This window comes from Echeneis naucrates, chromosome 3 (assembly GCF_900963305.1).
Source record: "Echeneis naucrates chromosome 3, fEcheNa1.1, whole genome shotgun sequence".
Lineage (NCBI taxonomy): Eukaryota > Metazoa > Chordata > Actinopteri > Carangiformes > Echeneidae > Echeneis > Echeneis naucrates.
This window is the reverse complement of record NC_042513.1, coordinates 15,062,299-15,085,937: the sequence shown is the minus strand read 5'-3', so window position 1 is coordinate 15,085,937 and position 23,639 is coordinate 15,062,299. Positions and strand designations below refer to the sequence as shown.

The 23,639-nt window shown below is 42.0% G+C and overlaps 2 protein-coding genes across 4 annotated transcripts; both read left to right on the top strand.

The window, feature by feature from the left end:
* The first annotated feature begins 2,877 nt into the window (after positions 1 to 2,877).
* socs4 (suppressor of cytokine signaling 4) lies at positions 2,878 to 4,059 on the top strand. The gene has a single exon (XM_029498889.1). The coding sequence runs from the start codon at positions 2,878 to 2,880 to the stop codon at positions 4,057 to 4,059; it is 1,182 nt and encodes a 393-aa protein (XP_029354749.1).
* A 3,245-nt stretch (positions 4,060 to 7,304) lies between these two features.
* On the top strand, positions 7,305 to 23,464 carry wdhd1 (WD repeat and HMG-box DNA binding protein 1). 3 transcript variants are annotated; one of them, XM_029498215.1, is made up of 27 exons: positions 7,305 to 7,413; positions 7,583 to 7,676; positions 8,579 to 8,690; positions 8,803 to 8,954; positions 10,122 to 10,233; positions 10,870 to 10,920; positions 11,009 to 11,104; positions 11,215 to 11,307; positions 11,497 to 11,603; positions 11,787 to 11,928; positions 12,289 to 12,499; positions 12,637 to 12,821; positions 12,962 to 13,146; positions 13,228 to 13,469; positions 13,841 to 13,978; positions 14,081 to 14,237; positions 15,095 to 15,209; positions 15,928 to 16,059; positions 16,143 to 16,366; positions 17,274 to 17,413; positions 17,621 to 17,677; positions 18,167 to 18,198; positions 18,286 to 18,441; positions 18,565 to 18,704; positions 18,827 to 18,962; positions 21,373 to 21,465; positions 21,814 to 23,464. In XM_029498215.1, the coding sequence occupies exons 2-27, from the start codon at positions 7,600 to 7,602 to the stop codon at positions 21,877 to 21,879; spliced, it is 3,351 nt and encodes a 1,116-aa protein (XP_029354075.1). In that variant the 5' UTR covers positions 7,305 to 7,413; positions 7,583 to 7,599; the 3' UTR covers positions 21,880 to 23,464. The 3 variants fall into 3 exon arrangements, with proteins under 3 accessions (XP_029354075.1, XP_029354073.1, XP_029354074.1); XM_029498213.1 differs by lacking the exon at positions 21,814 to 23,464 and having other exon boundaries at positions 21,373 to 21,798; XM_029498214.1 differs by lacking the exon at positions 21,814 to 23,464 and having other exon boundaries at positions 7,317 to 7,453; positions 21,373 to 21,798.
* The last annotated feature ends 175 nt before the right edge of the window (positions 23,465 to 23,639 follow it).

The window sequence follows — 23,639 nt, the reverse complement described above, 5'->3', positions numbered from 1 at the left end:
TGCATTTGTTGCTCTGTTGCCACCAGCTGTCTTCATCCCAAGTCTGGAAACTGACTTCATTATGTAAAAGCTGATGTGTTAGGTTCATTGTTTTACTGCAGGGTAAACCAACCACTTTCTATCAAAAAGCTATTGAGTAGACTTGACTTAGTGAAAATTAGGGTGTGCAAAAACCTTTGATTTTTGCACACATTACATTTTGTTGTTTGACTCCTTCTTAACTGCATAAATGGCAATGAAAAGTGTAAAAGCCTTCATATAAATATAAAATCTGAAGAGAGTATCTACCCATTCAGAGAAGCATCAATTATTCATGAATGGTCCTGTCAGTGCCGCTGCAGGGATCGATGCCTCTGTAATGTGGACTGATACGAGCCCCTGGTTGAGTCCTGGATGCAGCAGTTTAATGGGCTGACTGGATTTCACCCACTGCTTGAAGTACATCCCACAGACAAAGTCTCCACTGTCCCTCTCTGACACACTGGAAGATCGCACCAGTTGTGTACATGTGGCATGTCAATAAAAGTGAAACTAAACAAAAACTTTTGTGCTTAAATTCTGATCTTAGCTGCATGAGTGGTATCAGTCCACCACATTCATCTGGGCTGAAATGTATAAGGAATGCCTGTGACCTCAGGTACCACCTGATTTTGATCAAAATTTTACGTCACCTGTAAGGTGACTTTCTTGAAATTGTAATTAAAGCCATAGACTATAAAGGCGAATTGGACCCTGGTCTGAAATGTTTATTCTGCCTAATTATCATCAGGGGGCGACTCAACTGGTTGTGAAAAGAAACTGAAACTGTTTGTACTTTTCACTTGATTTGTTAGCTGAGTAAGCATTTTCCTGAGGGTATTGTGGACTCTGTCTGTAGTTTCAATTGTTATTTAATGCAAAATAATGTGTTTTTATTTTTTATGACGGTCCCATTTAGAGGAAAATAAACCATGAAGCAGTGAACATCAAAATGACAAAGAGGACCGTTTCATTATATGAACAGCCATTTGCTGTTAGTTTTTTCTGAGGTTGCTGAATCCTAAGGTTCAGGCAGTGTCAGCTTCTATACTTTGTTGAGTTTTTTAGTCAGATAAATTGATCTGGTTGTTTGCTACAACATGTGGCATTACCATCCTGCTGGGCTTGGTGATAATGTTGGGAACATTAAATATTCAGTGAAGAGGAAGTTGAGTGTCACTACATTATCCAAGATGTCAAACATTTATTGATGACTATTCGTTATCTGTTAGAGCTGAAAAGGACACACACACTCATACACACACCCACAGCACACATACAAAACCACTGGGACTAATATTTTTTGTCTAATAGACGTAGTCTATTTTGTCTCATGAATTATAGATCTTCCAAAATGTCATCCAGAACAAGTAACCCATGCTGACCCACACACTGTGTGTATGACATCACCTTGACAGATAAGTCCCTTTAACAGCGCTTGCTGGAACTTTTTACTGAGAAACTGAAGGATTATTCAATCAATAAGTGAACCTTTTTCAAATGCAAAGTTGTTTCCTCAGCTGGGTTGAATTTTTAATTGGGCAGTGTCTGCTGCATTGGAGCAGGTCCCGTTTAAGTCAACTCAAGCCACTCGTGAAGTAGAGAAATAATCTATTTGTTGTGTGGCATCCTCTGTAGATGGACTTAAACTAATTTAAAGTCCAGCATGAAATGTGCTTTGATACTTTAGGTTAAGCTATGGACCTCTAATCAAATTAAAACAGCTCCAACAAGCATGTAGCAATAGAATTACGAGCAGAAATAATCCACTTTGTGAATGAAAAAGCACTCTCTGGCCGCTCTGGTTATCTTCTTTCATTCTATTTGCAGGAGATGGAATTTGTCAATGAGTGAAAAAAAGGCGTGTGAGAGAAGAGGAAAATGTCTCACTGCCATTAACCTGAGAGCTCCCTCCCCTTACACCCCACCCACTCCTCTCCTGACTTGACTTCTTTCCACCTCCCCTCATTCATTCAGACCCGGCCCTGGTCAGGGAGGAAACTGCTGCTGCCCCCTCTGGGATTTGGCATCATGATTATATAGAGCAGTCTGCTGTTTGTCAGAGCTGGAAAGGCTGCAGGCTGGTCACACGTGTCGGCTAATGTGCAGTGAACAACTGGTCACAACGTGGATGTGGAGTCTTTCACATATTGTTTGGAAGGTAAGATAATCTCTTGTGTTAATCTTCCTAGAGTTGATAACAACATAATGATCAGCAGCCAACCTCCTGCTGCTCACTGCTCACTGTTTTATTAGATTAGATTATTTCTAGCTTTGCAAGCGGCAAAAAAGTCTGCTAACAAACTACAACTGATAGCTTGGCCAGGTGTTTAACAAACCTTTCCACTTTAACCATAATTGAACATTTGGGTAGCTGTTAAACCACTCTCTGTGGTTTCATGACAAAGAGGATCCAATTTTGACTGCAGGCTGTTTCTGAACTCTCCGGTCTTAATCAGATTTATTGTCACTGGAGACCATCAGAAAAATATGACTAGGACTCCACATCAGCCTTTTAGTCTTGAATTAAATTATTACATTTCAGAAACAAATTAAAGAAAGTTCTTTTAGTGTTCTGTTTCTGTCAGGGTGCAACCAAAGGAATCAAAGCCATGAATTGAAAAAGTATTGGAAATCTGAATAAAGACTTGGGGTTGTAAAAGATATTTCTCAAGGGGGGACCTTATGGCACAATCAAAGTCCAAGCTAAAAAGGAAAAAAGATGAGACAGTGGAGCAGTTGGTTGTTGTCCTTCTGTACCACTCTTCTCTGCAGCAGCTTTTTAATTCCAAACTACATAAATGTGTTGTTGATATGAGGCTTGGTGCTATTCGCAGAACTTGAGAAGAGGAGGCAGCCATGTCAGAGAAGAAGCCACGAGGCTCTGACACACGTCCCAAATGTGGCCTCCGCAGTTGGAGTGCAGACAGTTATGTTTGGCGGGGGAAGAAACGAACGCGGAGCTCTCACAGTAGCATGAGTCCTGGCGGGCTGGAGGTGGAGGGTACAGAGGATCTTGGTGTACGGTCAACATCCTGTCCAAGACGACGGAGGGAGAGAAAGTGCAGCTGCAATGCTCTTGGGGATGCATTGACGTCTGCAGACATTGATGAAGTATGTCGGAAGGCCCTATCCCGGCGCTCTCTGAGACAGAAATTTCAGGATGCTGTGGGCCAATGCTTCCCTCTGCGCTCTCATTATCACCACCGTCATCATTACCACCACCCATCTGGCTCCTCACGGCCCTTCTCTGTACTTTTCTGGTCCAAACGTAAGATTCACGTTTCAGAGCTCATGCAGGATAAGTGTCCCTTCTCACCCAAATCTGAACTGGCTCGTTGTTGGCACCTTATAAAAAGTAATTCGTCACACCCAAGTGTCCTCAAGGAGGCTCCCCTTAAACCCAGTGGCTCTTCTTCCTCTGCTTCTCCACTGCAGATGCCCCTCTCCTGGGAGGACATCTGCAGCTCCCCTGGGCCAGGAAGCACCAGTCTCGATGACTGGGACCCTTCTTGTACACATGGAAGAGCAGAGGCCAACTGTGGTGACACTGACTACATCCTGGTCCCTGATCTCCTCCAGATCAACAACAGCCCCTGTTACTGGGGTGTGTTGAACCGCTTTGAGGCAGAAGAGCTGCTGGAGGGCCAACCAGAGGGCACGTTTCTGCTCAGGGACTCTGCTCAGGATGAGTTTCTCTTCTCGGTCAGTTTTCGCCGCTACAGCCGCTCCCTGCACGCGCGCATTGAGCAGAATGGCAAGCGTTTCAGCTTTGATGTACGTGACCCATGTATGTACCGTGATCCCAGTGTGACAGGACTACTGAGACACTACAGTGATCCAGCCACGTGCCTCTTCTTTGAGCCCCTCCTTTCCAGGCCGCTCATAAGGACCTTCCCTTTCTCCCTCCAACACCTGTGCAGAGCTGTGATATGTAGCAGCACCACCTACCAGGGCATAAACAGACTGCCACTGCCACCACAGCTCAGGGACTACCTCCGACAGTACCACATTAAGTGTGAGGGAGCCTGTGCTGTTTGATGGACAAAATAATTATCAAGGATGGGACAAGCAGAGTCTAGTTCTTTTACCAAAGAGGCAGGCCACAGAACAACCAAATCTATGAAGGTCAATGAGCCTTCTCAACAGGACTGAAGCCCCACACTCTAGGAACAGCTGAAGATACGCTTCACCTTTTAGCTCATCACACAGTGCTGGCGGATAGTTGCTGGAGACAGGGTCAAGCTGTGAACTGTAACACGCTGATACACCTGCATTTTAGCTAATACACCAACAAAGCATTTGTCTTGATATTGTAAATGGATTAGTATGCTCAAAATCATCATCTTCAATTCATATAGGCCACTGGACAAACTGCACCTTTCCTTTTTTTATGTACCTCAATAGCATAAACTGTAGAATGTTGCTATGGCCTTGTCCTGTATACAAACCCTGCTGTGACCAGTTAGAGGTACAGACACTACAGCCATATCAAAGAAAATCCTATTATTGCGTATTCATTACATTTCCAACTAAACATCTTTAGGCTCTTGCTGTCAGGGCAGTGGTCCTTTTAAACATTGCCATGTAGCTGAAAATCTGTTGTAGTCTAACAAATCTATCCATCCATCTACTTTTCCATGAAAGGTTTTTCAAATTCAAGGTTTTCTCTCTAATACAAGCCGTATATCTCTCTGTGGACTCTGTGGTAGTTTTGATCTGGTTTACTAAAGGGAGATTCAACGCTCACTGTCAGAAATATGGTTAAAATATATTAAATGCTGACAAGAAGTCTTAACTAATGAAGAGGACTTGAACCAATTCAATCTGGCTGCTTTCTTTTCTACAACCATAAGATGGCAGCAAGCCTACGTTGGTTTGGTAAGACTTGATAACTGTCTTCACACCGCCAATTCTTTTCTTCTCTGTAAATTGGTAATTCACAAATTAACAGTGGTTGAGTCGCTTCAGCCTTCACGAGGACTGTTACTGAAAGACTCTTAACATTGGGGAGTGCAGTACAATCACAATCCCCTGAACCATCTGAATCAGTGTGATGCCCCTGCAAAGAATATATTGCATTCACCTCGGTGGTATACAAACCAATAAATGCCATTTATACTGCCTCTGCAGTAAGACTGTTTGTCAGGTTTTTGTCATCTCTGAGCTGATTTAATGGAGCGATTGAAGCGGTGCTCCTCCATGCCTGTTTGTGCTGCTGCCGTGGGCTGTCACAGTCAAGACAGGCTAATGGTAAGGAAAATGCTGCTTTTGCAGAGTCAAACAGAAAACAATTCAGCTGCAAAGGACTCTTCTAAATGCCAATGCCTCAGCTGAGAAATTTGAGCGATAAGGACATGAAAAAAGGCCATTTCACCTACTCACTGAAGAGGAATTCAGATCTTTAGGTTGATTCATGTGTCATTCATCTCCTCCCTGTCTCTTTCTGTGACTGAGTGTGAAAACAATCTGTATATATACAAAGCAGTGCATTTTCTTCAGCACTTCACAATCAGATATTTGCATTTTACTTTAACATGCTTTAGTAAATTGTCTATTGTGCTCTTTTGTCAATTTTATCATCAATGACATCATCATCAAGGCTCTCTATTTCATTATGAGTTATTTTTTTCAGCTTAGATAAGATAGATAAAAGGATAAAGTTAGTTTTTCTATAGAGTTATGGTATGTATGTTTTGCTGTCAGACCAGTCCCAAAAAATGGAAAAACTAATGAACAACAACAACAAAAAACAGACCGAAAAACAAAAACAAAATTGAGATTAGTTTAAGCCTAAAATGATTTTTAAAAAATGAACCGTAATATTTTGCCACTACCAGACTCCCACACAACTAAACGTGTGCCTACAGCTACAGGATCAACTGGGTTTTTTTTCTGGGAAGACATCTAAACATGCCAGCAGTATAAAATGATGAATGACATTAAACTTCCTCCTTTTGTGTGTGTGTGTGGATGTGCATGTGTGTGAACTTCATTGCTTTCTGGGAAAGGTAGGAGCACTTTTGGAGGACCATTAAAAACATCAGGTAAGTCACCCAACTTTACTGAAATATATCAACAGGAGTAGATCAGCCAAATGAAATCAAGTTTAACTTGACTCTCTATCTCACACCCACTTGTCAGTGTCTGCCTACATGTCCACGCTAACAGTCAGGAGCCATGTCTATTGATTGTCCTGAGCAACGAACATAAAATATTAATGCCACCTTGTATGATCTGGTAGGAGATCAACATGTAGTGTTTCATTACATTCGTGTTATTTTTGATATGGATATCAAATGTAATATGAATTGATTAGTAACTCTCTCTGCTGGACAAGATAAAAAAAAAAACAAACATGCATTCTGTATGTTATTTCATTACTTGGTTTAGGCTAAATCGATTTTCCTTAAATCTTCCACAAGTTGATTTGGAAATCATCAATTGTCAAATAAACACTTGTTTTTATGTTTTTCATTTACCAGAATAGTTTACTGCCTACACATCACTCTGTTTTGTACACATCTATACTCTGATCCCCTGTTTTTACCGCACACATTATTTTTATTGAGTCAGTCATATAACATGTCTTATGAAATCCTCCCCTGAGATGGTACTTAAAATAAGCGAATGGAGAGCGGGTGGTCTTTGGCACTATACAATGAATTATAGTGGACGTACACTATTTATCTATAGCTGCTAAAATGACTAAATAATTAAAACACTGCTGAATGAGGACTATGTGAGTCTGAGTGTGTTTGTTTGACCTTTCACTCTCAGATCTGGTGCCTTGAGGTTCAAGTGGATACTTAAATAGACAAATTATTCTGATCATGGTACTTCTACTTATTATCATCATAATAATAAATATGATGATACTAAGTAGTAATAATAATAATAATAATAATCATAATCATCACTCTTAAAAACATAGTTTCTTTGTGTTCATTAATGCACCAACATGTCTTTAGATTGATACGAGATTTAGATTTCTTCTATTTTTTATTTAAAAACCAAAACTGTTTCCCTCTGAGCTGCATATAATGATGGAGATGTGACATATTATGTTCTACTTCAGAAAAGTAATTTTCTTCTTATCCTTATCATTGCTATAATTATTATGATTATAGTAACCCTTGTCATTTGGGACAGTGTTTTTCTTATTTTCGATGACACTGCGTCATGATCTGGTTTAAGACGCGTGGTTCAAAAAGTGGGAGGGGTTTTGACAGTTGCGTCATGACGTAGGTGGCGGGAGTTGTGACGCAGCGTTTCCTTGTTTTCAACGCAGCGCGGGAGATTGAGAAGAAGAGGGAACCTGTGGAGAGTGCGGTGTTTTGTAGCTGCCTTACAGTGTTTTCAGCTCTCAGCCGGTCAGATATCTCCTCCGTTTGGGTCAGTTTAACGCGTGTCGACGTAAACTCCGATCGTTGGTGTGAGTTAGCTGTGTTTTGTTAGCATTAGCTGAGCTCGAGCAGCGTGTATAAGCTCCTGCCGTGTTGTACAGATGTGTCGCAGATCTGCATGGTCCATTTGTGAATTTGGTGTGTCTGTCCTCTGTCAGGCTGCTGGTCCGTGAAGATGCCATGTGAGAGGAAGCCGATGCGCTACGGTCACTCGGAGGGACACACAGAGGTCTGCTTCGATGACCCGGGGAGGTAAGCCTCAGAGGACCGTGGAACCTACTCCTGCATGAGGATGTTCCTCTATTCACCTCTTCATCTGTTGCTGCTATTATTTAAAGTCGTTTTCCCTTTTTCAGTTATTACCTCCGCCTTCCTAACTTACTGTGATTTGGTCTGTCTCTTCATGTGATCCCACACTGACCCTGTGATCGGAAGATGCTGTATGTTATCAAGACTTAACAAGCAAGCAGGTCCCAAGGAGCTTCTACAAAATGTGCTTTAATCTATTGGAAGTTTAATAATAAAAGAAAAACATTATTTATCAGACCAGAATCAGCTTTTATTGGCAAGTTATTTAAGTAGATTCTGACTGGTTGGCGTTCCTTCACGCATAGTAAGAGACTTATTAATTGGTACAAAAGTCACTTTATAATACAGTAGGCAATAAGTGAAAATAGCGAAAAGTAGACAGTATAAAGAGAAAATATACAGGACATTAATTAGATAAATATGAAATTGAGCTGATGCACAAATCTATGAAGCTATCCATCGCTTTAATTTACAAGTTTATGAACAATCAGAGCTGTATCAATAATTGAAAAATAATCAATATCCAAATCATGCAAGTTGCTGTTTTTTTGACAAAGATAAAATGTAACACGTTGTTGTGCATTATTGACGTCTTATATGTTGTGGCTTGCCTAAAAGTCACACCTGAGAGGGAGAATACTTGTTTGGAATAAGGCCCAACAGAATCAGTGTCACTCCATCTAAGATTGCATCACATATCATTGCCAAAATAGTCACAATAAGATTTAGATTTAGACTGATGCAGCACACTGGTCTAAAATAAACCCTTTAGTCACATGGTACGCTTTGAGTAATTCTAATTAGTTTCACTAATTCCATCTTTTATTTTCTCAAATTTTCCAAAGGTTCATTGTAACCTGTGGAAATGATGGAGACGTTCGGATATGGGAGGGTCTGGATGACGATGATCCAAAGTTCATCACTGTGGGTGAAAAGGCCTACTCTCTGGCGCTTAAGGTTGGTCATCTGCTACCCTCTGGCAGATTCAGGTTTCTTTTGAGCTCTAGTGATGAATGATGGATTTCTGGCAGCTGTTGTTGTGTGACATTTCTTGTTCCTTCCCTCACAGAAGAACAAGCTGGTGACGGCAAGCTCCAACAACACAGTTCAGATCCACACGTTTCCTGATGGTGATCCAGATGGCATCCTGACCCGGTTCACCACCAACGCCACACATGTTGCTTTCAACAGCAACGGCACGAGAGTTGCTGCTGGATCCAGGTACTGAATCTATGCTGGATTGACCAGGCACACAGAAGAAAGGGTTTCAAATCAAACAATCAAAACATGTAAGCAGCTTTTTCAGGTGTTATTATAAATAAAGTCCGTCATTATTTTTATTGCCAATTCAAAATGGCAGTTATCACAAGGAGTTTTTCAAATAGAGCAGGTCTAGATTTTCTTTCTTATAAATATTATTTACAGGCAGTGGCAAGAAAAAAATTCCCAGGAGCAGAAAGGGATATGTCCGTAACATCTGCTGGTGGTCGGCAGATTATCATGTAGTGTGGAGGGTCTGCAAACGTACGAGATGATCCCCATCTTCTCCATTTATTAATAAAGAAAAATACAACCTGGCTGCTTTCCACGCAGAGAGGTCCCCTTGAATTTAAACGTCTCCAAACATCAGCCTTTTTACACCCTTTTTGGCTGTCCTGGAGAAGAAGTACTTGTACCAGATAATTGAATATCCATTTAGTTATGAGGATGTTCTGCTGACTGGCAATACAGTAGTCATATGACCTTTGCACTGAGAAACGGATGGTTGTCACGTTTACTTTGTCAAACCATGTGTGCTCACTCCTCAGCAGCCTTTCCTGTGGCGGCTGGTGAAGCTGTCATGCGTTAACGTGTGTGGCATGACTCAACCCCAGACCATAATCACATTATGTCCGTTATTGTTGTTCCAGCCCAGAATGAGCTGCACTCAGAGAGTGGAGCACCTGATGGTTGTTTGCCCAACACACACAGAGCAGCTCTCGCTATTGGTTTGTGATTAGTTTTGATTGGAGATGAATGTCTGCTTGCTGACAAAGTTGATTTACCTTCAACGGTTTAATCACAGCAATAGCAGCACAACGCATGGTGCTGTATTGATGCTGCTGTTTTTCCACACTTGTCATTTTAGTTGTGATATTGATTGTCAAAAGTGAACCATCTGTGGCTGTCAGGACAGATTTTGCATTTGCATTCTCTGGCAGACGTTGGTGGAAATCAGGTTGTATTTTTTTCCCCTGCTTTTCCCTCCCTTCATTGATTGACAATTTTTACTCGTGTGGGTTCATGTTGAAAAATCCTTCCCCCCCCCCCCAGCTGCAGCCACCAGTCATCCATGTGTGAACACTGTCTGCCTCCATTATTTACTTTCAGCTTCTCTCTCTCTCTCAGTGACTTCATGGTTAAGGTGGTGGAGGTGTCGGACAGCAGCCAACAAAAAACGCTCAGAGGTCATGAGGCACCTGTCCTCAGTGTCACCTTTGACCCCATAGATGACTACCTGGTGGGTAAAAATCCTCTCCAATGGTAGAGGCTGCTGTTTGTGTTACTTTTAAACTGAGTTTCATGAAAGTGAAATTTGTTTCTATGTCCATCTGTCAGTGAGGTCTAAATTAAAGTATCACTATTTTCTATAAATTCAATGTAGTTGAACAACATCACAGCGGTGCTCCTCATGAAGTTGAATCAACATTTTTGTTCCTCACACTTTAAAGCCCAAACAACAAATTGATTAATTGAGGAAATCAGATGAATTTACAATTGCACTGTTTCTGTGGCTCAAATGCTCAGATCAACAGATGCTGTTGCACGAATCAGTAAGATGTTCCTATTTTTCTTCTCATTACAGCTGAAGACTCATTTCTGGCCAGAAAAGTCCAGAATCAGTTTTCAGCTTCTGAGACCTGATGAAGGAATGAAATCAGCTGATTGAAATATGAGTCAATGTCGGTCTAAAGACCACGCTGTTATCAGGCCTCCAACATTACAGCTGTTTGTCACTACAGCACAATTCTTCCCCTCAAAGACTTAAATGACGATCGATTCGTCAAGCTCTGTTTTTAAAGGGGCAGTTACAAATGCATCACGCTTTGGACATAAACCTTGATTTCACCAACACAACAAACTTTTTTTCTGTCAGGCATCCTCAAGCTGTGACGGCTCTGTTGTGGTGTGGAATATTGAAGACCAGGTTCGTTGAAGTATCATCACCTTATGTTCAGCAACCAGATGCATTTACATGCCATCTGTTCCGTCCTAATCTGCTCTTTCTCCCCCAGACTCAGGTGATCAGTTGGCCTCTGCTGCAGAAGACTAATGATGTCAGCAACGCAAAGTCTCTGTGTCGTCTAGCCTGGCAACCCGGGGCTGGAAAGGTCAGAAACAACCCGCCCCCCCCCCCCAACAAAAAAGCCCCAAAAACTTGTGAGCTAAGAGACAGAAGAATTATAGAGGAATGACAAATGATTTGTCTGTGTGTTCTCAGTTTTTAGCAGTTCCTGTCGACACAAAGGTGCAACTGTATGAGCGAGGAAGCTGGGATCATGTGGGCACCTTGTCTGACGACCTGCTCACACAGGTGAGATCCAGTCATAAGTGGGAAAATGTAATAAATACATTTTGTAAACCCCCCCCCCAAAAAAAAAAACAAAAAAAACAAGAAGATGCCCTAATGCCCGGACCTTTTATCGAGTCAGCAGAAATAAAGGTTTGGCTTTGTCTCTGATGCACTTTTTAAATTTGTTTTTCCACCCTGTTTTCTCTGAAGCCCATCAATGTGGTGGCCTGGTCTCCTTGTGGGCGGTTCCTTGCATCTGGCAGCGTTGGAGGTTCACTGACAGTGTGGGACGTAAACAGCAAGTTGTGTGTGGAAAGGTGAGTAAGGGTGATCTGTGTGAAACCCTGTTTGCTCAATGTGCGAGTGTGACCTTTCAGACAACACATCATAATGACATTAAAGATGGTATACAGTGATATTTAAAACAATAAAAAAGTGATCAGCACATCACTGGTCTGTTGTTATAACCTGCGGTTGAAGTTTTCTCTGCTCTGCTGCAGACAGAAGCATGAAAAAGGCTTCACTGTGTGTGGTTTGGCCTGGCACCCGTCAGGAGGTCAGATCGCCTACACGGACACGGAGGGCTGCCTCGGCCTGCTTGACAAACTCAGCACTTCCACCTCTGACACCAATGCCACCAAGGTAACCAGAGAGTCACACCAGGCAAGTGCTTGTGCTCTATATGGCTAAGAGAGGCCCCTTGATGGCCCCTCATATAGACACTTTTGTAATGCCAGGAATAAACTCACACTACTAATAGCACTCAGCTCCTGATGTGTGCTGAAACAAACAACTGTGTGTGAGGCATTGGGGGTCCTTATATTGTAGCAACTACCCGTAGTCTGTCTGCGTGGTGTAGATATTCTGCAAAAGTATATGGAATCATCTGTAAATTGTAAGGAGACAAATAGCTGACAAGGATTTTCCAGCATGCACTATGTCAGAACATGCAGACTGTAGATAAAACTTGTAATATTAATTTTTTTTCTGGACTTTCATCAGGCACCGGCACCAAATACTGCAAAAGATTATGATGGCTTGTTTGACGACGATGATGATGATGATAGAGACATGGATGAAGGGCTGAGCAACACCAACTCACCGGTGAAGAAACATGTTGTTGGGGATGATGACGACGATGATGATTTCCTCATGCCTGCAACTGGGCGGGTGAGGAACAGAGGGGCAATCCTGGATGATGAGAATTCAGTGGGTGAGTGACTGATGGACTTTGTGTTGAGGTGAAGGATGAGAAGAGGAGGTGTTGTTAAGGTGCTAGTCGAACCATGTTACAGTCTGATTGTGTGGGTTGGACACAGAGGATTCAATAAGTGGACTTTCTTTGTTCAGACACAGGATCCCTGAAGCTCGGCCAGGACCAATTTGTGGAGGATGATGTCAGGGGCAGCATTGTAGCACCTGGATTGGCCCCTCTGGTGCCCCTGCGTCCTGCCTATGAAGGGCCCCTACCAACACCTCCGCAGAAGGCCTTTCAGTCAGGCTCCACCCCTGCCCACCTCACACACCGCTTCATGGTAGGAGTCTGACGGATGTTACAAAATCCATCCTCATCCAAACAAATTTCTTATCCTTACATTTTGCTGAATGAGCTCTAAAACTTTCAGGCATAAGTTTGAAGTCTGGTCTCTATAGTAACAGCCAACTTATGCTACAGATGTGGAACTCAGTGGGAATAGTACGAGGTTACAACGATGAGCAAGACAATGCCATTGATGTGGAGTTTCATGACACAGCCGTGCACCACGCCATGCACCTCACCAACTCACTCAGCCACAACATTGCTGATCTCTCCCAAGAGGCCGTGCTGCTGGCCTGTCCTAGCACAGATGAGCTTGCCAGGTAAAGCTCCTCTTGTGCTGTTCGTCTATTTCTTTATGAACTGTTGCAAGTCTCTGAACTCACTCTTTTCTGTCCCAAAAGTAAACTGCAGTGCCTCCACTTTTCATCGTGGGACACGAATAAGGAGTGGATGGTGGACCTGCCAAAAGGTGAAGATGCGAAGGCGCTCTGTCTGGGTCAGGGCTGGGCGGCAGTCGCCACCAGCACGCTGATGATTCGACTGTTTTCCATTGGAGGCCTTCAGAGAGAAATTTTTAGCCTGCCAGGACCTGTGGTCTGCATGACCGGACACGGAGAGCAGCTGCTTATTGTCTATCATCGAGGTTTGAAATACACACACTGTGATGAGACAGCCATAGTCATTACATTGAAATTTTCTAAGATATCCAACTTTCTGATATCCATCTGCTGTCACCAAATAAAACTCTGAATTGCTAAATGTCTAAACCTAAGACTTCCAGAGGACACGTGTTCTCACTCACTTCTACCACACTTGTATCAAATCCAAACACTGGCGCACTTATAAATATTTGTTTTATTTTTTAGAACAGACACAATAAGTGCATATGTCAGCTGAAAAAAAGCCCATATTATGACTTTACGTGAACCCCTCCTCCAATAAAATGTAGGCTCTGTCGCTCATATTGCACCGTCACTCACTATGTTGCTGCATGTGTCTGACTTTACACCACAGCCACAGGTTTTGATGGTGAGCAGGCTCTGGGTGTCCAGCTGCTGCAGTTGGGTCGAAAAAAGAGGAAAATCATCAGTGGAGAGGCGCTCCCACTCTCTCACAGGTCATACCTCTCCTGGCTCGGATTCACAGCTGAGGGTGAGTTAAGGCCTTATCTATACACATTAAACACTTTAACAGAAGACTCCCATATAGAATTTTTAAGACAACAGGCTGGGCTTTGTTGTGGTTTTTTTTCAGGTACTCCTTGCTATTTGGATTCAGACGGGGTTGTACGGATGCTGAACCGCTCCCTGGGAAACATGTGGACACCAGTGTGCAACACCAGAGAGACCTGCAAGAGCAAATCAGATCACTATTGGGTGGTCGGAGTGCACGAGAACCCGCAGCAGCTCCGGTGAGTCTCAGATGTGTGGTGGTGAAGTGATGAACACAATAGGCGGAGGTGGGGAATCAATGCACTTAATGCTTAATAATTGACTCCCGCAGTCGTCACACTGTGATTTTTAAGAACAATAAATGCTTTTCTATAAAGCTTATTATGTTTTTAAGTACAATATCAGCCTCCCAACAATGTTTAAGAATGCATGTGGGCTTTTTCCATGTTTTGCTTTCATTAGATTTTTCTTCGTTTTGTAATTTGAAGGTTGCACTGAGGAGGGAGGGCAGCGTCTCACCTAATTATGTTAGCGTCTGTCCTAATTATGTTGTCTAGTCCGCCATTCACACAGTACCGGAATCCCTTAATAGATCCCCTGCATTGTGGTCTATTTTCCTGTAAATGGAACCATCATTGAAAAAAATTATCATGTTTTATCAAAGATGACTTGAAAGTAGAGACTGAGACCATAAACTAATTAGGAAAATATTTACTGTGCTAATAAATCTAGAAAGAAGTAGGGACATTTTCCCATAGACTTATTTTACCTAGTCTACACCTACTTTCATATACAGTTCATGTTTTAGCTGGGAAAAGGCTGCAACTTTTCAGTATTTGAGAATCTTTTTTCTGATTTTTGGATGGCAGAAAATTCCCTACATGCTCCTGAATGCCTCAGTTGGAAAGGGGTGTTGTATAATTAGTTGGCTTTTCACATTGGCAGCTGAATAAATTGAAACTAGTGACCTTAGATGTAAAAGCAAAGGCATAAAACATGACACATGCTTTTGATTCGAACAAGAGATGAGTACCAATGAAGTCATTCACCCTGATCCTGATGTAATCTGGTGTCTTGGCTATTTTCGTTTTGTCAGGTGTATCCCATGTAAAGGCTCCAGATACCCCCCAACCCTGCCCAGACCTGCAGTGACCATCCTGCCCTTCAGGCTACCACTGTGTCAGACCGGCACAGAAAAAGGACAGATGGAGGTAAATGCACCAAAGGCTCTGAAGGTGGTTCAACTGAGCAACCAGGGTTTTCTAAACTTAACCTGAAATGGAAACTAAGTACTGATGCTGGAAAGAGCTGCTGTGCTTATTTATATTTATATTTATATATATTATATATATTTTGAAGGGCTATCAAGACCCTTTAATGCCCCAAATATTTAAAGTACATTCTTAGAGAGACAAACCTGGGGAAATACCAATTGTTTATTTTTCCATCTTCTGATGATAACAATATAACTATTGTTTTCATTACATTTAATGGCATTGACATGGTCCAGAATGCAGAAGTCCTTCTGGTCTTTCATTCTACTCTACTACTCAACTATCTACACTGGCTGTCCATTGCACTCCACTTCCTTCAGGGAGACTCCTAACATGTGTAACTGGCACTTTTGTTGTGCTTTCAGAAAAGGTCTCCTGATCTCATTCAGTATTTTTAGAATTCTTGCACCAAGGCCTCTACTGCACTGACATTTTACCCATTTGCACACCTTTGGTTAAAAGTGTTTGACAAATAAGTAAATATAAAAATCTAAACCGTATTGTGCGCATACCTTCAATAACTGTTAAAGAGCAGCTTTACATGGACAGAAACTCACTAAATCATCGGCATACATCCTCTTGCATGTTCATTTAACTGCACCAACGAATCATCTGTATAAATATTAAAGAAAGCAACAATGCTGTTGTCCACCAGGAGCAGTTCTGGCGATCAGTCCTCTTCCACAACTACTACAGCTTCCTGTCATCCAGCGGCTACGAGATCGACGAGGATGAACAGAACAAATCCCAGAAGGAGCAACAGGAGCTGCTGATGAAGATGTTTGCAGTGAGCAGTGACTCCAACTCCTTAGGCCACAGTTGATCCAGATGTGTGCCCCCTTGTCTCCTGACACTGATGTTTTCCTCCAGTTGTCCTGTAAATTGGAAAGGGAGTTTCGCTCCGTGGAGCTGGCTGAGCTGATGACTCAGAATGTGGTGACTCTGGCCATTCGATACGCGTCCCGATCCAGACGCATGGCCCTGGCCCAGAGGCTCAGCGAGATCGCCCTGGAGAAGGCCGGTGAGATCCAAGGGGAAGGACAGGAGGAGCAGGAAGAGGAGCCAGAATACTCTAGCATCAAGAAAAGCTCCAGGTATCAGTAAACTTTAATCTGTATGATTAACCTTCTGAGGCACACGGAATGTGTTTGCTTCAAGAATCTTGTCATGTTTAGAGCATTATTCCTCTGTGAGGGTTCGAGTTAGGATATGCTGTTTTTTAGACAATAATTTTTTTTTTAAGTCAGTTCTAGAGAATTGATCAATTCTCATCTTCCTCTAGTGATGCCTAGTACTGTCTCTCAAATTGGACACTCCTATTGGTTCTGGTAGGTGATGTTACAGCCAACAGACTGTCTCATTCAGAAGCCTAGCTGTCAGGTGCTTGAATAGCCAAGGTAAAAGGGATCAATCCTGTGTTTAATTCTCATCTCAGCAAGCTGAAATTGGTCTGAATCTATTGTAGTGACTGGTTAAAGACAGGTATTTACAGCATTTGAGGCTTTGAATATTTTTTTTTATTTTATTTCTGCTCAAAAGAAAGAGCAAAACTCCTAATAAGATAAAGATAGAAATTTAAAATCTGCCTGACAACAACACAAATGTGTACAGAACTATATGTGCTGAAATTTTCCTTGGTCAATATGTTTTACAGCCTTTTTTTAATCTGTTGACTAGGGAAACACTCACTGTCTTATGTGTTTTTAGCTACTATCCCGTAATACAGTGAACAAGTGTGTCTTTACTGAGTCACATAGGTAATTAGCTGAGGTTGTGCTGATTCTGAATATTTTTAGATTTGGAAACCTTTTTAAAAATCAACAGCTTTATATGGAAAAACAGAAAATCCTTAATGTGTCTTGAAATTAAAGACAGATATCTAATTGGAGAGTCTTTACTTTAATTACATAGCTGCTAATATTTTTATTCATTTTCTGGACAATCTTCAGATGAGCAATGCGAAGCACAGCTGTGTGATTCACAAGCTTCTCATTTGTACAGTTATGGGCAGAGTGAGGTCGCAGGAGGATGCTATGGCAACAGACACAATCAGGAGGAGGAAGAGGAGCAAGGAGAGGAGCTATGTGAGGAAGACAACGAACAGGAGATGGAGATGGAGGAGCCAACAGAAACCAGAAAGCGTCAGTTCTACTTTTTTTTTTTTTTTTCCCAGCTCATGTGAAGATGTTTGAAAATAATGCCATGAGTAGTTTTTATTTATCTGTGAAATTTACACAAAGTGCCTCAAACAGGTGGGCTGTTGCAGCATCCTGGAGAAGCTGTCTCAGCGTGTTTGTCTCTTCACTGACTGATTGTTTCTCATGTGTCTCATGTCAATCGTGCCACAGGTGTGAATCCGTTTGCTAAAGAAGCAGGCTCCCCTGTGAAGCTGTCTCTGACACCTAGTGAGTAAGCTCTTACAGCCACATGTACAAAAGGATAAATGTTTAACCCCTTGGTGCCTGACTTTATTTACTTTATTTATAAGCTATATTGGCTGCATTCTGAATGGAAGCTATTTGAGGCGAATTCATGACACTCAGCGTCAAGCGATTAAATGTGTTGAAACATTTCAGAAATCTCACATGATCCTGGGTTTAGTGGGCCACTGGTGGTCTCACGTTAGAGGGATCTAAGTAAACACAGTGTTTGGGTTTTCATTTCACACCACTGCACTTAGAGCAGCTGTAGCAGGGTTGATTGTTACTTGTTCTGATTTTACATTTTTGTTTTTAAATTAGGCTTCAGAAAAAGCAGCTGTATGGCCAGTGTCTTAAAGTTGGGCCTCATATCCTACATTTGGAATATTTTTAGAAAACAAGCCTGTTCCTGTGTAATAATGTAAGTTGGAGGGGGAAGGATGTTGTTATAATCTGATTTCTCTTGTTTTCCAGTTGGTAAAGTGGGCCGGGCAAATCCTTTCAAGGTGAGGGATCCAAATGTTGCGACCTGCTTCCTAACATGGACTGTTAAAACTGGGACAGTGTTAACGGCTTTGATTGAATATTTTCAGGTATCTGAGAAGCCGTCGTCTTTATCCGGTCCCCGAGTGACAAACATCCTGGACAACATGACATCCAGCAAGAAGCTGAATGCCCTCAGTGGATCTGCAGGGAAACAAAATAAAAGTCCTGTCCTCAAGCCACTGGCCCCCAGGCCTAAAGGAAAGGTATCAATATCACTAAACCTCTCCTTGCTCAAATCGATCGCCTATACAACGCACCACCAAGATCTCCTATCCACATTAAACTAGAGGTAATCAGTCATGGAGGTATATTCCTTTCCTCTCCAGTCTCAGTCCACTCTGCTACAGACATCTGCCACAAAAACAGCCAAAAGGAAGACTCAGGAAAGAACAGAGGAGGCAGATGATCAGAAACAAGCAGACGATCCACCTGCACCCTCACACACTGATGACACAGAAAATAAGAGGTAAATTCGGAAATACCTGGCCGTCTGAGACCGCTTTATTAGAAGTGAAAATTCATCCAAGTTTACTTAATGAAAGAAACGTTTGCTGACTCCTGGTTGTGTTGTTGACTGTGCCTGCTCAGGGCAAAGACCGGTTTCCAACTGTGGCTGGAGGAGAACAGAAAGAGCATCCTCGCTGACCAGCCCGACCTGGAAGAGACAGATGTCATCAAAGAGGCAATGGGGCGCTTCAGGACTCTGTCGGCAGAGGAGCGACTGGTATGATACACTGACGAGTTCAAGATCGAGCCAGCAGGGTGTGGTTGATACTAAGAGACTGTTAGTTCGTTCATAGTTCATTCAGGGACTGAGAAGAGCAGTTTTTGACAGTTGTGCAACAGGTGAATCTTTATTTAAAGCTAGTGTTTATACTGGCTCTAGGGTTAGGGTTACATTATCCACTACACATGTACATCTTGTCTGTTTTTAAAAGGAGAATCAGGTAGATTTTTATCTACCCTCTGCTGACCCCAGTCAGTCATTAATTTTCGTGATGTGGTGAGTTTTTAGGCTGCTGAGGGATGTTCTTATTTTTTCCACAGTAGCTGAGCTTTTCAGCTTATCTCTCCTCGATCTCATTCGCCCCTTGAAAAGCAAATTGACCAGTGAGACCCATGAATTAGACTCTGAGTCAGCAGCGATCATCATTAACCCCGTCCTCGCCGTGTGACACAGATGTAGCAGTTGTTGCACTCTGATTGAAATTCAACAGAAATAAATGTGGTGGACATCTGGTGTGCTGCTTAAATCAACACTGAAAAGGGAGAGATTACTTTAGTAACATTTACAGTGAAGTGCTATTTATTTATTTATTTTTTATGTCGGAGCTACTTGTCAAGGTACTGCAGCACCCAGACATCAACCCCACAGAGTCCAGTTGTGTCCCATAACGTTTGTGTTTCACTCGATATAACAACCTCAAATGCCACAGCCCCTCATCTGATGTCAGCTGTGGCCGATCGATGGGTGAATAAAAGAGTTGTGACTTCATTCATTCACCTACCCAAGAGCTACCAGAGGCTGGGTTTGTGTGGTAGCCTGGTCCTGACCCCGAATACATCAAGACTCTCAGCAGAAAGCTAGATGACACTCGAAAGACAAAACAAGAGGAAGTGGATGTGAGGGAGGGGTCTGTTGCCTGGGAACCCTGTCGTGCCTGTTACAGCAGTGATGGCACAAAGCATTGATCTTATGATAATCCAGAGAGGCTGAGGGGGTCATTATGAGACAGGTTTCAGTCATTTTAAAGAGATTCACCTTTGAGTTGTTTCTTCACTTGTGAATCATTGAAGGCTTCAGCAAACTTATCAATGTAACAAATTCACCACTCTGCAACTATGTGGTGGACTTTTAATTTAAAACAAAGGATACAGGAAGAAGGGTTTCATGGTGACACCTGTTGTGAGAGATGGATAGAGTCAGCAAGCTAATGATGGGTTTAATTGAATTTTGTCATTTTTTAATGTTAGCCATGACTGCTGGTGAACTTCAGGCACCCATCATTGGGCCAAACCTGGAAACATCCTGGAACTGTGTTTTTGACTTGGTCTAAAACCAGCCTGGACTTTGACATTCTTGTCCAACAGCTTATATCATACAGTAGTTTCACACCCTCAAAGTAAAACATTAATTCAATTCAACTGGACGCTGGACTTGGACAAAACCAGGATCCATAAATGAAAACATTGCTCCATAGCCCAGCAGTAACAAACTACAAAGATTTGTTTGCTTCAAGTTTTGGATTTTCAGCTCAAACAAAAAAAAAAAAAAAAAAAAATAGAAGAAAGAAAGAAAAGAATTCAGCACGTTTTCAGTCAATAGAAAATCAATAATCAGCAACAGGTTCACTGAGATGTATTTGTGTTTTATTAATTTATTAGGCTTAGGCTTTATTAATACCAATTATCTACTGTTTTCATATTATTCTGTGGTTAATAGATAAAAATGAATCATTAGTGCGTAATTAGCTGCAGTCTGATTTATGACAAACGGAGAAACAACAAATCTTAACAATAAGCAACAAATTGTTTTCCTAGTCAGTTGTTGACTTATTTTTGTGTGTTCTGAGGAAGTTAAATCAGAGAACTAATGTTGCTTGACATCTGAGTCTCCATGTGGGATTTTCCTGATCTGGGTTCTGTCTTCTCACCATCACATTGACAGGTTACTAAAAAACCTGCAGAGGCACATTTAACCTGAGGCCTTGTTAGTTTCCATCCCTGTGTGCTTGAAAGCACACTTGCACACATTGGGTTAATGGCAGTGCTGGAGGTGAAGAGTGTATGTGTGCTGCTGGTTAGACTTGTGCATGTGTGTCTGTGGCCGTGCACTCACCAGGCCTGATGATTCATCCCAGCTCCATTACGTCCAGGGAAGTGCTTCCTTTTGTCTCGTCTGTGAGAGAGGGAGAGGAAAAAAGAGGAGAGGAACCAGCAGGCCACAGAGACGTAGCCTGTCAATAGTGATTATACATGACAGGATGCAATTTCAGATGTGTGCCTGAGTGTTCGCATGTGCATTTAGTCGTCATCATGTAGGTGTTCTGAGCCTGGATAAAGACAAGAGAACAATATCTTTTTCTCTTCCGATAATTAACGTGTCATTTCATGTCCTTTTTATTTTGGTTCAGTCGTGGACGGAAAGAGCAAAAGGCCAAACTGGAGATGCAGCAGATCTGAAGAAGAGGAAAAGAGGAAAAGTTGAAGAAAATGAAAATGGACAGGTGGAAGCAGTTGAAAACAGTACTAAAAAGAAAAAAGCTTTGGATCCTTCGTCAAAGCTCTCAGCATTTGCATTTAACAACAACTAAAACTTTTCATAGATTGATTTGTGAAGACAAAACAGATCACTGAAATGTCTTATTTCATCCACATGTTAAATTGATTCTCTGAGGTGTTCTGAAAGCCTCTGATCGTTCTGAAGACAGGATGTTTGTTTTAGTTTCCTGCTTTATTTACTCTCATAAATCTTCTAAAATCCCTTGACTGTATTTTAACAATAAATAATAAATGTACTTTTTTTACTGAAACTTTTTTTTTTTAATCATCTTGCATGTTATCTCTCACTACAGGTTTTCATCTGCACAGCCAGAACCAGAACTCATTTTTCTGAGCCTGTAGCCTCTGGGCAGATCTGACGGACAGAAAATGCAGTAATTTTAAGAGGAAAATTTCAACTTAAAAAAAAAAAAAGATGGCTGAAAGAATGGAGGAGTGAGGGCTGGAGCTGGCCTGCTCTGTGCTCTATCCTGATTTGGTGGTGCAATCTTTCATATCAATCACAGAAGCTACACCCACCAAATCCACACCCTTCTTTATGGTCTATTTTCCTTTAAACGGGGCCAGCATTTCAAAAAAATTACCCCGTTACATTGACAAAGACTTTTAACTCATTAGGAAGAAAACTACTGAGCGCATAAATCATGTGAGATGTTGGGCCATTTCCCCATAAACTTCAATACAGTCTAACATGATGTTTTGTTTTTTGGGTCGTCTTGGGTCATATTTAAAAACAGATATTACAGAAAAAGGCTCTGGCCGAAGAATGCGAGCTCTCGACTCAGCAGGAATCCTGACTGTACTCAGACTCTACCAGAATATCACTGCATTACATGTCGCGTGTAGCTTTGTCTCTTTCCTGTATTCTGTTTGTCCCTCCTGTCCCCGTCCAACAGGTAGTCAGTCATCTGTTTTATGTTCCTGCTCAACACCTGCTGCAATAGCTACCATTGGTTATCATTCATACCATTCGCCTGCTGCTAATATTTATTAATGCACGGTTAGCGGGACCAGGCTCCAATCATTGCTTACGCTGGGTTTTTTATTGCGTTTTTCTCTCCTGCTATTGTTCTGTCCCTTTAGCTCCTCCTCCCTTATCTCCTTTGGCCATGTGCCTCTCCTCTTTCCCACTGTCTTTCTCTCTCAACCCACCTGGTGCAGGCTGCAGGCTCTGCCCATCCAGAGCTGTTGTCACCAAGTGCTGGCTCACAGAGGGATCTGTTGGGTCTCCTTAATTATTTGATAAAGAGTTTTGTCTAGACCCTCTCTAAATGTAAAGCACCTTGTTGTAACTCTGCTATGATTTGGCACAATATAAGTAGATTTGATTTGATTAATGATCAGTAAAGTTCAGTTTTTACCTCAGACATCTGGAGGAGCACGAAGACTCATCCAACCACACAAAATATACAGACATGTGACCTTGATCCAAAAGGGAGAAACAGTGAGATTTTAAATTAACTTTGTACTTTGTTTCTAAAAGTAGATGTTTCTTTCTGCACACAATTTTTGTCATAATAAAACAGACAATAGTGGGTCTTTGAGGACCACCAAGTCAAACCTTTCTCCAGTTCTTCTTTGATGGTGGTGTTAAACGTATTTTCAGTCAGTCCCAGAATATACTGTCCGACGGATCAGAGGGAAAACTTCACAGCCCTGGCTCAAAGCGAAGAGGGTGCTTGTAGAGATGCTGGTTTTGTGTTGTGATGTTATGGAGCCATGTCTTGTTTTGTTTCTTTATATGAGGCTGTTTTTATTTTGTTTCTGTTATCCCTCCACAGTTTGTGTGATTTTTTTCCAACCAGACAAATTCATTGTAAGCAGCAGTGCTTTGCAGAAGCATGGCGATGCTCGGCATGTAGAAGGATAAAAATCAGGTTTGTGTTGAAGGCTTTTGAAGTGCAGCTGTGATTAAAAAAAATAATAATAAAACAGACAAGCACATTCTCCTGTGTCCAGGTGGTTTGTTCCAACACTTTGCCTGCTTCTGATTCTTTCCCAGATGACCTTCTGCTCCAGCTTTCTGCCTCAGAGAAAGTTTTCTCCTTCCTTCTCTTGGCGGGAATCCGGACATCAACACTTGGACTCAGAAGAGGCTGCGGGCCGAGCGGAAGTGATG

Bases quoted from the DNA above. Each gene is read 5' to 3' on its own strand.
- socs4 (XM_029498889.1), top strand. From the start codon at position 2,878: ATGTCAGAGAAGAAGCCACGAGGCTCTGACACACGTCCCAAATGTGGC.
- wdhd1 (XM_029498213.1), top strand. From the start codon at position 7,600: ATGCCATGTGAGAGGAAGCCGATGCGCTACGGTCACTCGGAGGGACAC. The intron at 10,234-10,869 runs GTGGGTAAAAAT...TTTTTCTGTCAG, and splicing joins ACCCCATAGATGACTACCTG to GCATCCTCAAGCTGTGACGG. The intron at 12,822-12,961 runs GTAGGAGTCTGA...CTTATGCTACAG, and splicing joins ACCTCACACACCGCTTCATG to ATGTGGAACTCAGTGGGAAT.